Below are 14,479 nucleotides of genomic sequence, written 5' to 3' on the forward strand. Positions count from 1 at the left end.
GATAGGATTCATGTTCTTCATACCTTGTTTAGTGCTCACAGACACAACTGAATCAGAACCGTCAAAGAGAACACTGCCAATAACAGATAACTCAAAATCAGCCCAGAACAAACGCTGACTGAACTGGTCAACTACAAGACCTATAATAAAGAAAAAAAAATCAAAATAGACATGGTATTACTAAGCTGAAGATTTTAAAATCTTTATCAAAGGTACACTGAAGTACTAAAGATGTTTTATCCTTTGTATTTGTAGAACACGGAAAATGGTGAAAACAAGGAAACGTGACAGAAAATTGAGAAGAATATAACATCTTTTTCAAACTTCAACTTGACTCAACCAGGTTCTTTTAACTTCTTCCAGCATCAAAACATCTTGAATCAGCAGGTAGGAATCTATACTAGGTGAGAATATAAATATGGAACCTAATCCTTTTGCTCTACCAAAACAAAATCTATTGAGATCGATTTCTAAGCAGCAGCATTCATGTGACTGTGTGCTGAGAATTGCAAATCATTCAAACTTGACATGATCTTCCTAATCTAGGCCATTTCCTCAAACTAGCATATATATGTATATATTTGCTAGCAATACTACATATATAACAATTATTACCAAATAAAATTATCGTTATTTTACTTGAAATAAGCTGAAAGTGTTGCAATACTTAAATAGTAATATTTATGGTGTGTGCATATATACATATATTTATAAGAAGAAAGTCAGATGGTGAGAGAAAAAAATGAGAAAAAAAAGATAGCATTCTGAATATCCAGCCTCTAGACAATAATTACAATAGTTAAATCAGTCCATGTTTCACGAGAGTATGGGTAAATGATTAATATGCCATTTTTAAGCCATGTCAAAAGCCCCATCCTGTAAAAAGAATTTGAACCATAAAATAATTTAATCCTCAGCTTTTGAAGTTATATTTTTATAAGATGGGGAAAAAGTGTTTCTCTTCCTATTTATGTAAGTAGGTGAGTCAGAAAAAATGCACCAAAAGAAATTATATATAACTGAAAAATTTTCTTCTTAAGATCATAAATTAATCAGTTATAGATAAAAGAGAGGAAGGAGAGCAAATTTAATGCATAGATCAGAGCAATATGTTTATATTTGCAATTCCATTAAAAAATGTCTTTAAATGAAATACTAGTAGTCAAAGATACATCTGAAGAGAATCATTTCTCCTCAAAGATAATCATTATGTGTCACCTCTGTATGATACATAGTACATGAAATGTGCAAGCTTTAGGAGCAGTTACCAATCTCTCCCTTTTTGAATTATTCTTCACAGTTTGATAAGAGTATTTAAATAACAAATAATAAATAAATAACATTCCCAATGTATCTTTTATAGTACCAGATATAATACAAAAGAAAAAAAGTACTTATTTTGTATTCTTTATACATATAGCACTGCTGTGAGAGTCATGTTTATGTAAACCCTGTGAAGTTCAAGCAGAATGCTCAAACTCTCACCCTCCTTTACTGGAAAAGTCATAATCAGCAACAAATCTAGAAGCAGTGGAATGCACATGCTCAGTAAAATCTCAAACTCCATCTAATCAGCAGTAGTAAGACTTCATTTGGACATATTAATGCCATAGGGAAAGAATGGCTTGAAGTTTTACTTTTGCATTCCCTCCACAAAAGCAGCAAACTTGTGTGAAATATATGACAAAAAATTAAGATTCTACAGACATTTGCTTTCTATGATGAAGCACAGGAAGAAAAGTACAGAAGGATGCTGTAAAACTGTTTTCAGACAGTAGGTAGTGAAAAATGCAATTTGTGAAATTCTCTCTTTGCACGGCCCATTCCTTTAATTGATTTTTCCCTTTAAGGGTACCTGAACAAATCATATTTCCATTCATTATATGAAGTCCTTTGATATTGCCTTGTAAAATCTCCAAGTTTTGTTACAATCATTACAATAATCTGTTACATAAAAGTCACATTGAGATATATCATTTGAAAATATAATTAATAATTTTAATTGGTAACTGCATATGGATAGCCAGAATGTAAACAATTTTATATCTGTTTTCTTTTGGAAACTGAAAAACTGGAACTCAGCTGAGATATTTGCACGAAGTTACCAAATGCCAGATACCTAGAAAAGACAGAAATGATATTTACCTGTAGGTCTTTGCAAATTCTTTTGAACCAGTATCCTTCTCAGAGTACCATCCATAGATGCTTCTTCTATGTGAGAACGGTCCCCAATAACTGTCCAGTACATCATGCTAATAGTATTAAACATAAAAAATACATTTAAGCTTATACAAAATCTCAAAACACCTATAGACATTAAATACTGTGAGCATCCCAACCTACCTAAAAATAGGACATAACTGACCCTATTTCACATAAAGGGAAACCAATAGAAAGATTAAGAAATGACTTGGCCAAGTTTTAGACATTTGTATATATCATTTGTCACTCTGAATTTGGGTTTAAGTCACCAAAAATATAATGTTAAAATATACATACCCCTTTTTGGGATTTACAGCAATTGCATATGGCTCCCCTGCCATACTGGTAAGGAGTCTTGTACAGTTAGGTCCGTTCAGTTGCCCTACGTTGACGGAGTATCTCAGACTTGTCCAGTGAGTTGTATAGTAGCTGAACCAATGCATTCTGGAATGATCAGTCCAGTAAATATTTCCAGCAACCCAGTCAACAGCAATGTCCCTAGGCCTTTTGAATTCTGGACACTAGGAGGAACAGATTTTAAAGTCAGATGTATGGAGGTAATCTTTAACAGGTCACAGACTTGACAAATAACTGGTACTTTTAACACAGATGATGAAATATTTGAGAGCACTGCATTAAAAACTCCACCTATAGGTGATAAGCTCTAGAGTGATCCGTTCACAGTTTTATTCGGCGTAGAACAACAAATTCAATAGTTCAAAACAACTGTTCTGCTACCTCAATTATCAAGAAAATGGCACTAACACATTAACTACTTGAACTATTGATACTGAAGCAGACAAATGCTACATACTGGGATGCTAAAGGAAGGAAGACGTGAGATTACACAGCTATTATCCTCTACAGAACTGTGCTCTCTGAGCATAAAACCTTGTGAGATAACACTCACTGAAAATGGTCCTTGACACCACCCTGAGCTATGGCTGCCCAGGATAAGTAAAATCACTGCATTTAGAAAAGTGCTTCTCTTTCCTTGCTGTTCACTGTTACTGCATTCCACCACTAAAACTGGAGTTAGCAGAAGAATGCTCATTCTCACAAGTACAAATCTTTGTACAAATATTTACAATTACAAACCAGAACACCTCTATTACGACATAATTAAGTTCAGTCATAATCAAGTTCTGGATCGCAAAATAAATGGTCCTAAAGATGTAAAAAAAACCCCAAAAAACAAAAAACAACAACAAAAAAACCTGAAAGTAAGAAATGTAACTTAGTAGAAATATGCGTTAGAAGGTCTGTCTAAACTTTAAAAAAGTTGCTTCAGAAAGGAGTAAACACTTTAAAATAAGACCATTCAAATAATTCCTTACATGAACAAAGCATGCAATCAAAAATTCAAGTCTTGCATGAAGCAGGAATGCAGCTTTTTTTTTTTTTTACTTATTTGCATATAATGATATTAAATTAAAGTATGTGCAAAAATGTCTGTTTTTTGACAAACGCACTAATCAAATGCTACTAAACTACTGAACTAAAACCAGGAAGGAGAATCCACAAACAACTTATTTTCCTTAGATGTCCAAGTTCTCTAATACCAGAACTACATTTGTAGATGATTTTTTTCGTCACCATAAAATAAAGGTCATTTCAATCTCTAGGTGAAATACTAGGACTATAAGGGTGAATTTAGATAGTTCATTGTTCATAAACCTTTAATCCTACAAAAATGTCACAGAATGCATGTTCTAAAGATACGCAAAACCTTGCCATTCTACTTAGATGAACATTAAAGTAAAAGATTCTACAAATGCATTTACAGAACACTATTGCTTTTAAAAAAGGTGTTAGGAGATTTTTTTAGGATAAACAAAAATAATGTATCACAAATCTACGTGCTATTGTAGCATATACTTCCAGAAACAGAACAAAAATAAACTAGCTTACCAAGAAATCTAGTATTTGCATGAGATATCCTGTTTTTTGTTTAAGTTATCTAAGCACAGCAGAGTCTCTTGCCTTTCCCTTGGACAGCTCACGTACCCATCATTTACAGTAAGACTGATTTTTCTTTGCATCCTGGCAAGAGCCTGACTACTTACTTAAATGAGTCTTTACCTGGCTTATTTGGACTATGTTGATTTTTAAGGAATGACTTTGCATAAAGAATAAGGACAAAAAATCACCTTAATATTTTCTCTAGTTCTTTTCATCTACTGTGATGCCAACAGAAATTACTGCAACTTATTAGAGAATTTGGGATTTGATCACCTTTTGTAATATGGCAGTTTCGACAGAACTGCAGAATGAGTCTGTTTCTGATCAACTGCTGTTTGTTGTAAAACCTCTTTTACAGGTAAATACTTTAAAAGAAGTGTGAAAACAGTTGGGGTTTGGAAATCATTTTGGTATGATGGTAGTTTACAGAACAATTGTCAATTCCTAAAGTTGAAGTTGACCTCAAAAAGCACATTACACACAGAGTTGGAATAAAACCATTGCCTTCCAGTGCTTAGCATTTTGTGACAGGAAGGATGAATTATTAATCCAATTAACATCACAAGTACATTTGAAGTAGTATTTTTTTCTATTAAATTCACAGATTATTTTCTTGTATGGCATTGCTGAAGAGTAAATTATGACAATAATTTATTGTTACTTAATAAACATTCATTACGAATGACAGAATACCTAATAACATATTATTAGTACAACAAAAATGAATGAGAAAGATAATACTCAAAAACCCTCAGGCATTTACTTGCACAAACTAAAAAATTCCTTGATACATGAGCACTATCTGAAAGTGCAAGCAGTCACCAAACCACTGTTTGTATTACAAATGTAGAATACATGTAGATGCAGAACTACAGTATGACAGTAAAAACATTTATAACAAATCTTAAACCTTTAAGATTATTAAAAACATTTTGTTGATAAGTGTGAGTAAATGAAAGGAGAAATCATGTTGGAAAAATACTGTTTAAATCAATGAATGGCTGAAAGGAACAGTGAAGCTGATCTTTAAATATTCTTTGAGCATGATTATCTGGTATCATCAACTGGTATTGATAAAGGAGTTCTCTAATAATGGAATCATGATGTGCACCTAAGCACCCAAAATTATGGATCTGGGCAGGAAATGCTTAAAAACAGAATCTATTTGTCCTTGGAAAACATATTTCATATAATTAATATACAATGGGTCAAAACTGCCTGGGATAATTATATTACAGAACAAATCAGTGAAGTAACTTAAAACATTTCTGAGGGTAACCCGGAAAAGGCTGAAAAACAAAATTTTAATAATTTACTTCAAATGTTTGCAACATTACTTAAATACTACTTTGTCTGCCTACTTAATGCAGTTTGTATTAACACAATACATTTAAGCCATGATCTGCTTTAGCTGAATCGCCCTTTATAAGGCAAGATTTTGAATTATGAAACCTCATCATATTTTTAGTAAATGAGAGGTACTGATTTCTCAGTTTGCAAGGCGTGTGTTTGCATTGACAGCAACGCACTGAACTCTCCTGGCCCTGGGACTGAAGGTGCATCTGATGGCACTCAGAACACTGGGCCTGGATCAAGCTGCTAATAAACTGAATACATCACCAAACCTACGTTTTTCTTCCTATTATATGATGCAATTATTTTAATGTTCAGCTTTGTATCCCACTCCATGAAAATGAGCACTTGAGTTGAAGTGGCAAGTCACTCTATGTTGAATATTCCCCACAGATAACACATATATCCTCTCTCTGAGGATTACACCACTGAAGAGTAGCACCATTTATCACCAATTCATTTATATCATCTTAATGAGATAAGAATGCAATCCTCTTCTGCATCTGTCAATAAACTCTGGAGAGTCGATATTTACCATTTCCTTTAATGCTTCAATTTGTATCAAGCTTAAATCCCTTTTCACAGAAAAATAAGAGGGATACTTAAAGCAATTCTCTGTAGAAAGCCCTTGATATGCTAATACCATGGAGTAATTTCAGTTGAGATAGATTTTTGCATTAATGTAATTACCTGAAAATGCAGGTGAGTTTGTTCAAGCTTACCGTCCTGATTTACATATCAAAGTCTAGATATAAAAGTTACAACATAACCTTTGAAAACTTAGCCATTAAAAAACTTGAGTTAAATCAAGGAATAGACAGGCTTTTCAAACCAAATTTAGGTAACTGTATTAAAGCAACACTAGAAAACTAACTAACCCCCAATTGGTTACATAAGGCTATATCTATATCTATACAGACACAAATGCATATGACGTATGTATAGAACATGAAACTAGAATACGAGTTTCTAGAGACACTAGAAAACAGAAGTAATTTTCAAGCCTTCAAAAACAGTGCAGATTTTGTCTTTACTAGTTTAAACGGGAGGATGTTGACCATCCATTAAGGCAATTTCCACTCAAGGAAGCCTATGACCTATCTGAATCCATAAGTACAGAATCATTACAGAAGTTCAAGGGCAGCAGGTAAGACTTATACTCATCCTGTAGGAGGCATCTGGTGTTAATCACAAAATGAGTACAAAGAAAACAGAAAATATGAAGTTAAACTTAGCAAATTGAAGACTTGTAAAATTTATTTTCTTTACATAAGGAATTTGATATAGCACAATATAGCACGATATATTTGATATAGCATCTAACACGATTCCTTAGACACAGGTATCTGCCACCCATAAATGAAAAAATGACACAGAGAATTACTCTACATCTTCAGTCCATATGTAGGTTCTCAAAAGAATCCATCCCCAAAATTCAAATGTCATACCTGACTGTTAGGAATATTATGAACACACTTCTATTTTACATCTACTTTACACACATTTTCTGTCAACAAAATCAAGATTCCCCTGTGCTTGGCAGAGGGAAGTGGTGTTTTTTACCCACTCTTCCATGCGGATGCCATCACAGATGCAAGGTACCTCCAGCACCTGCTGCAGGCCACATCCCTCGGGCTTTTTGCCCTGCTGGCATCAAAGGTCAGGAATATCATTCATTTGCAAAGGAAATATCCTTGGATGAAAGACACTTAGAAGTGGTTTTGGGTCTGTAAGAGCTGACTGACAGCTGAAAGATTAGTCTACTGCTACTGCTGCAGTATTTTCTGCAGAAACATTGGTGTAATAGAAGCTCAGTCTTACTAACCCTCCTAACTTAAAGGAAAGAGCCTGCTACAAAAATTTAGCAACTGTCCTTCGCCATCATATTTAATACCTAGTCAAATAATCTAAACTTACAGTATTTATAAAGAACACATGCAAAGATCACATTATTTTTAGATCAGCAGTAACATTTCCTTAGCAATTCTGTATAAAGAATTCTGATTCTGTAAGGCCACCTAAAATAGCCCTAGGCTATAACCTCCCACACACATTTCTCTTGTGACTTCAGCAATATGTCCATTCACAAACATCAAGCTTTTTTCTTTTTTTTTCCCCATACAAAAGAAGATATGCAGTTAAAAATCTAAAGGGATAAAGAATATTTCCATTTTTAAATATTTTCTCGTCTCTGTGGAAATTCAGTAGCACATTAGCTGTCTTTGGCCTGACTATCTATATCTTATGCTTTCCAAGCATTTCAAAATCATAGCTTTCTTTAAATTACAGGTTCTCTATATATGCTTATTATATCTTTTCTTCTTTCACCTATAAAAAATAAATAATTAAATAAACAAGCTTTATGGTATTCATTCTCTCCAAGCCTCTAACAGATTTGTTATTTCTCTGTGTTCTCTCAAAGACTTGGCTGAGTATCTCAGTGTTTTGCATGGAAAGGCATTAGTAATTTAATCTGACATTCAAAACATTTGAATAAAGTCATTATCAGATAGAGATTTTAATTTAAAAATCAACACATGCTATTATGGACAATCAGAGCCGAAAAGTAAATCAAAAGCAATTTGTATCATGTAATCTTTGGCTTTGATTACTTACTATCAAGCCACTATTACTTTGTCTTCTCTCTCTGTCATGAAGTTTTTTGTAGAAAATCCCTCCTGGGTTAAACTGAGTACTCCAAACAATCATGTTCCCTTGATAATATCCATCCATTCCAGTTATCCTTGAATTATGTTCAATATGTGATATTTGTTGATGAACATCACTGTAGTTGAATGGATATGTAAAACCCAGGATATCAGTGTCATTAGCAACATAGAGAACTTGATCTTCAGAGCCTAGGGATTATTATAATGAAAAGAAATAAGGTAAATGTCAACTAATATAAAAGTACTTTTTGCATTTACACAGCTTTGTGGAATTTATCTGATACAACTTCTTATATTAAAATTGCTTGTTTACTTTGCAAAAACAGCCACATCCTGGATAATAACTGCAACTTCATACTTTGATATCATTAAGTGACATCGGTCTCTCCACACTCATACTATGACACCTGTTTATATTGAATGTAGAAGGTAATTTAAGAATTGAAATAATTCAAGTGACATATAGAGAGCAGGGGTTATTTCACATTAAAACTGCATCTAACTTGCAATTCATTTTTATATACATGTGTGTCTAAATGTCTAACTTATATATGTTGCAGCAATCCATACACGATCATAAGCACTAAATTGCTCAAAAAATTAGAAGTGGATGATGCCATCTTCAGTGAAGACGGTGAATTTTGAAACTGACTGCAACAGGACTGTAACTGGACCAGGGCTGCTAAAGAATATAATACAGTATACATTATAATACAAATAATGCAGTAATACACTAAATGTCAGGACTTCAGATAGCTACCACTCAGAGATACTTGTGATATGGATTATCTGGATACAGGTTGCACAAATATAAATAGTGTTCCCAAAATAATCCCAGTAGGTATGCCCAAAGTTTTGAGAAAGTTGAGCACTTTCTGAGTACATTAGAAAACATCTTACCAAACTATGCAGTAATCTGTCTATCAGCACAGAGCTATGGCCTGTGGGTGCAGCTACATGACTGACTAGGGTGCTCCAAAGGAGGAAGAACTGGGATTAACATGATGCAATCTGTTATGGTTCTAGGATTGTATGTGCTCAACGTGTATTTAAGGGCAGCAAAATTCAGACCAGTTACTGCTGCTGGGTGTGCACCAGGTACACACAGAATCACATCTTGTAACTTCAGCATTGGTTCCTAGACGAAGACTCAAAGGGTAGATGGAAGTCAAATTCACCCCAGTGTCTCACTAAATCACAGGCAGGATGCCATGATCACACTTTCAGTTATTCAGCTATAGACCCATAAAGATGATCTTAATTTTATTGAGGCAGCTGGATTACTGCTTGTTTTATTTGTAAAGTGATTTTAAAAGTTATGTAATGCCCAGGTTTATCTATTACCTATATTTTGTGCAATAAATCTGTCTTATTAAAGGGAAAAATGCCATATAAGTGTGCATATTTCTTTACTTTCACTGGAGCATGCATGTCTAGGCATCTGATTTATACGAGACACCTATCTTCAGTAAACAACTTGTCTAAAATTTTCCAACAAGACAAAGCACACTGTGTCAAGTCCAAATACTTTATTTCTGAAGTATTTAAAATAACACTTCCATGAAAGAAATTATTCTTTTCCTCAAGCTTCTAAAACTTCACAAGAATGCTTACATGCCTGGTAATATATAACCTCTGCTTTTCTTCTTTGTGTATATTTAAATGTAAAAGGTGGAAGCTGCAGTTGGAAAAAAAAAGTGGCACACATAATGGACTTGCATATTAAGTATGTCCATGTACATGGAAATGATAAGAATGATTTTTATGTATTATTCAAGATACGTATACATAAAATGCACTAGGAATGCAACAGACATTAGTGTTAGCAACTACATAAGCAACAAACTAAATAATGAAGTATTGTCAATCCATTTTATTATAGCTTACCTTTTGCGATGCAACTGTTATTCCTTTCCTTATAATTTTTCTCACATATGCATTTATATGATCCTTTAATATTATTGCAGTGCTGTGAGCAAGCACCAAATATCATGCACTCATTGATATCTATGAGAAAAAATATATATCTGTAGTTCAATACATTATTATGTAACATATTCTGAACATCATGAAACAATCCAGTAGAATAAAATGAACTCATAAGCACTTTTATTTGCAACAGTATTAGGAAATCTTTCCACTGCGATCACTATGTCATTCCCACTGCAACCAATGTCTATCAGGAAAATTATTTTTGTATTATTTCTCTATCCTTTTTATATCACTCAATTAACCTTAGAACTTGAAGCTAACTTTGAGAATGAAAACGTCTGTTATAATTTTCTCCAACATAACTGTCTCATTCAAAATAAAAGCTACATGATCACCTCATGATGAAAAGCCTCCTGTGTATACCTTTTTCTCGAAAGCCAAATAATGAAGCTTTCATATGTAAGCATCTCTTCACTTTGACAGTCTCAGTGAAGTCATCTACACTATTTCTGTGCATGATTCATTCATCAGGAAGATTTTCTTTTCTTTGAAAGGCAGATCAACTCCTGTAATAACTATGTCTGCTTTCAGGCCAGTGGGATACCATGTATATTAAGACTGCCTATTTTATTTTCAACCCATTATTTACATTCTGACTTTTGGTTTTATAGGTTTTCTTCTTGTTAGGCACCTCAAAATATTCTCATATACCTAGTCTAGACCAACTCATATTGCTCTGTTCAATATTCTACTAGATGTTAAATCATCCGTTTACACATTAAATTATAAAATCATTCAAGGATCTGACCTGTACCTTTTGACTTTCAAAGATTGCATTAATTTTTGATAACATCTCCAGGTAAAACGCATAAACCTATTTTCACTACATACTCCCTTCAGTTATCTTGATTTCTTAATCCCATAGCTATGAAAACATTTTTACACAGAGAAAAAAAAAAAAAAAAAAGTATGTGAAATATATCCCCTTCTCTAACATAGACTACCCAGATCACATTTAATCCTTTTCAGCAAGGAATGATGTAACAGTCTGTACCTTCGCATTGTCTGTTCCTCTGGTTTCTCTGAAATCCAGGTTTACACTGACAAAATAGGGCTCTGTCTGTTTGATTGCAGTATGCATCATCTCCACAAGGATTCACATTATCTTCACATGTATATTCAGTGACACCTAAGCATAAACAAAAACATCTCAAAAAATGCTAATAGATTTCTTTAAACTTTAAAAAAGGCATCTAAAAGAACAACAAATTGCCTGTCAAACTTATCTTTGGTTCCGTTAAAATAGCACCATGTTATATTTTAAATAAATATATGAGACTACACTGTTTGCCTACATATGCAGGTAGATACTATTTAATCAATATTCTTTGTTTCAGAAGGTGAATTTAATACTATAAGATTATCTTGACACAGATAAGAAACAAAAAGCAATCTAAACCTGAACTACTAGAAAAACTCAAGAATTACTCTAAAAACTACCACAATTTGAACTGCTATAAATTTTTGCCATGCTTTTATGGTATGTCAAAAAGAATGAACACTTCATTATTCTGCTCTTTTGCTTGTTCGTTTTCTGTATATTTTAAACAAAATACTGTGTATGGCTGCCAATATACGGTGCAGATGTTTTCTTTATGTTATATTTTGGTTTTGTTGAGAGGTTCTGCAAGGCAGAAAATTTCATTTTATCACTTCTTCCCTGCTGCAATAAGGAAAACATAGGTTGTTAACCAAACTCACTTATTTTGCAGTCTTGCTCATCTGAGCCATCTTCACAATCATTAAACCAATCGCACTGTAGTTCCATTGGAATACATTTCTTATCATCACAAGTGAACTCATCCTTTTTGCAAGGTCTTGCTTTATATGTGATTTTATCTATATAATTACAAACGAACAGCAACCAAAATAAGTCAATATTTGGAATATTTGCATTATCTACATATACAAATGAACCATTAAGCAGTGGGAAATTATTTAAAGCTTAATTTATTTCAGTTTTCAATTCTCATCTATTAACCTCCAGTTAAAGTTTAATGCAAAATAAGCAGACTTCTGTAATACAGTTTGCCTTCAAGTTGTTTTCTTTGATCTGAGTACCTTGAAAGGTATTATCACTTACTGCAGTGATCTTCATCCGAGTTATCACCACAGTCATCAACCTCATTGCAAATCTGTTCAGGTCGCAGACAAACCCTGTTGTTTCTACATCTGTATGGCCTCGTAGGAGGGCATGGAAACTTTGCTGTATTAAAACAAACAGAAGGAGAATCAGCTAGCACCCAGCGAGCACTCTTAAACCTGCTTTAGTGCCTGCCTATCAATGTAAAAAGCAATCATAGAAACAAAAAAGTACAACTTGCCATATGAGTGGTACTTGATTTTACACCTCTGGTATTTAATGAAGCAATATTTGAATATTTACAGTATACTCTTTTCATTTCTAAAATGAATTTTTAGGCTAATATCTATTTTTGAGAATCAATAAGTGCAATGTAAATAAAGGAGGTAGAAGATCTAACTGTTCTACATTTTAGAGTAGAATTACCTTTTGTCCATCTGTGCAGTTATTACAAAAAATAGACTTTTCACAAATTTATCTGAAATTATAATAGCAGCAGTAAAAATAGAAAACTACATGAAACTGAATATGCTTACCAACAAATTGCATCAATGAATGCATAGAATGTCTGTTGTTCAACAGAATTTCGAAGTTAATTATGGCTGTAAAGTTAAGTATAGCTGTAAAGAATACTCTCAATATTGGTTTTGTAGTAAAACCTGCCTGAATTAATTATGAATAGACATTGTAAAATCTAAGCAGCAATTTTTCTTAGAATTCTGGGACTTTTAATTTTACATTTGGGTAAAACTGCATATGTATAGATTAGGTGACAAAAAGTGGTGCTATATTCTTCTTGACAAGTCTACTATCTAAAAGATGATGCATTTTGGTTTATGTATTTTCACATTTTTTGCTATTTCTAAAGCTTTGCAATCATAAAATACTTTGAGTATATACTACATAAAGTCAGTGTAATAATGTACTCAGTGAAATGTCTGTTACAAAACCGTTGTTCTCAGAACAAGCAGGCATTTATCTACTAGATAAGTGTAATTAACAGAGGCACCAAAAAAGAGAGGTATTCTTTGAGGTTTCGTCTAAAATTTTCAATGAAGTAAAGACTGTGAACAATTCCTACTGAAGAAAACAAAATTATATACAATTTCCCATTCTATGAGTTTTCACTGGTATAGATTAATAGATACATATATTAAACACTTGCCATTTATAGAATATTATTCTGCTTCTATGCCTTTATTTCAAGCTGCTCCTACTCTTTTAAAAGCCAAATAAGTAAAGGTTGGAACTTTGATAGATGTTGCATAATCTTTCTAAATTGCTTACTTGCTTTATTAAATAAAAAGCACTGGAAAAATTGGTGCCATACCACACATTTCAGCAACTTCATCAGAGTTATCTCCACAGTCATCCTCTCCATCACAGACCCAAAAATGTAGTTTGCAGAGGGAATTGTTGCACAAAAATTCATCAGCTCTGCATATATTTCCCCCTGGGAGGATGGACAGAAGATAAGAAAAAAAGAGGAGAGCAGAAAGACAAAAGAAAATCAGTACAGCTATTTATCACATTCTATCCCCAGTGAATGAAACATATGTCGTACCTAAACGAACCAAATCTCAAATGAAAGGGTTGAAGAGACAAAGACTCAGAGACAAAATCAGAGAGCTGAAGAGACAAAATCTACTCCTTAAGCAAACACTTCTTTCTCTTTTTGCTAGCTAGTATTTTGCTCTTTCACCTGCTTCCCTAATTGGCCTGGCAATTATCAAGGAAAGACATTAAAAACTCACTAGCTAGGCATGTTCCCCTTGTATTTAGCCAGAAGATAAATATCCTTCTGTCTAAATCTTCCTCTGGTGAAGCTGCCTTTCAGATAAGAAATGGTTGGGTACACCCCTACTTTGTGCTATCAGAGAATGGTATAAACCAGAACAACACAGAATGGGTCCATCTGTGAAAAGCCACTTGAGGTTTATTTCCTATGAATGCCTGATGCTCTACCTAGTCCTGCTCGCAGTCTCACTGAAGCGCATCTCATCTTCAGAGGGACAAAGCGACTGAGAAATCCCTTCTCCATGAGCTTTTTTTTCCTTCTGAGGTGTGCTGTGCTTAAGCAGGCTTGTAATGACCCACCAGCCCCAACTGTGAGAGAAGACCTGGCCTTACTAGGAAAGACAGTCAGACTAGGTGACCTCTCTCTTTTGGTAATTGCTGTCCCCATTGGGATTTTTGGTGAGCACAGAATGCATCAAGA

General features: G+C 33.7%; 1 protein-coding gene across 1 annotated transcript in view; it reads right to left on the reverse strand.

Annotated features, from left to right (window-relative positions):
• The window catches only part of LRP1B (LDL receptor related protein 1B), a 336,264-nt gene that overhangs the window by 46,895 nt on the left and 274,890 nt on the right, over nt 1-14,479 (reverse strand). Inside the window, exons 71-79 of the mRNA XM_088521814.1 lie at nt 13,592-13,714; nt 12,262-12,384; nt 11,880-12,017; nt 11,173-11,307; nt 10,074-10,193; nt 8,134-8,375; nt 2,500-2,723; nt 2,146-2,252; nt 24-140 (exon numbers count right to left, since the gene is read on the reverse strand). Of these exons, the coding sequence (XP_088377940.1) occupies nt 24-140; nt 2,146-2,252; nt 2,500-2,723; nt 8,134-8,375; nt 10,074-10,193; nt 11,173-11,307; nt 11,880-12,017; nt 12,262-12,384; nt 13,592-13,714 (1,329 nt within the window). The remainder of the gene's footprint in view (nt 1-23; nt 141-2,145; nt 2,253-2,499; nt 2,724-8,133; nt 8,376-10,073; nt 10,194-11,172; nt 11,308-11,879; nt 12,018-12,261; nt 12,385-13,591; nt 13,715-14,479) is intronic.

The sequence above is a fragment of the Tinamus guttatus genome, unplaced genomic scaffold, assembly GCF_059628265.1.
Source record: "Tinamus guttatus ecotype Peru unplaced genomic scaffold, ASM5962826v1 Tinamus_guttatus_pri_ptg000133l, whole genome shotgun sequence".
Classification (NCBI taxonomy): Eukaryota; Metazoa; Chordata; class Aves; order Tinamiformes; family Tinamidae; genus Tinamus; species Tinamus guttatus.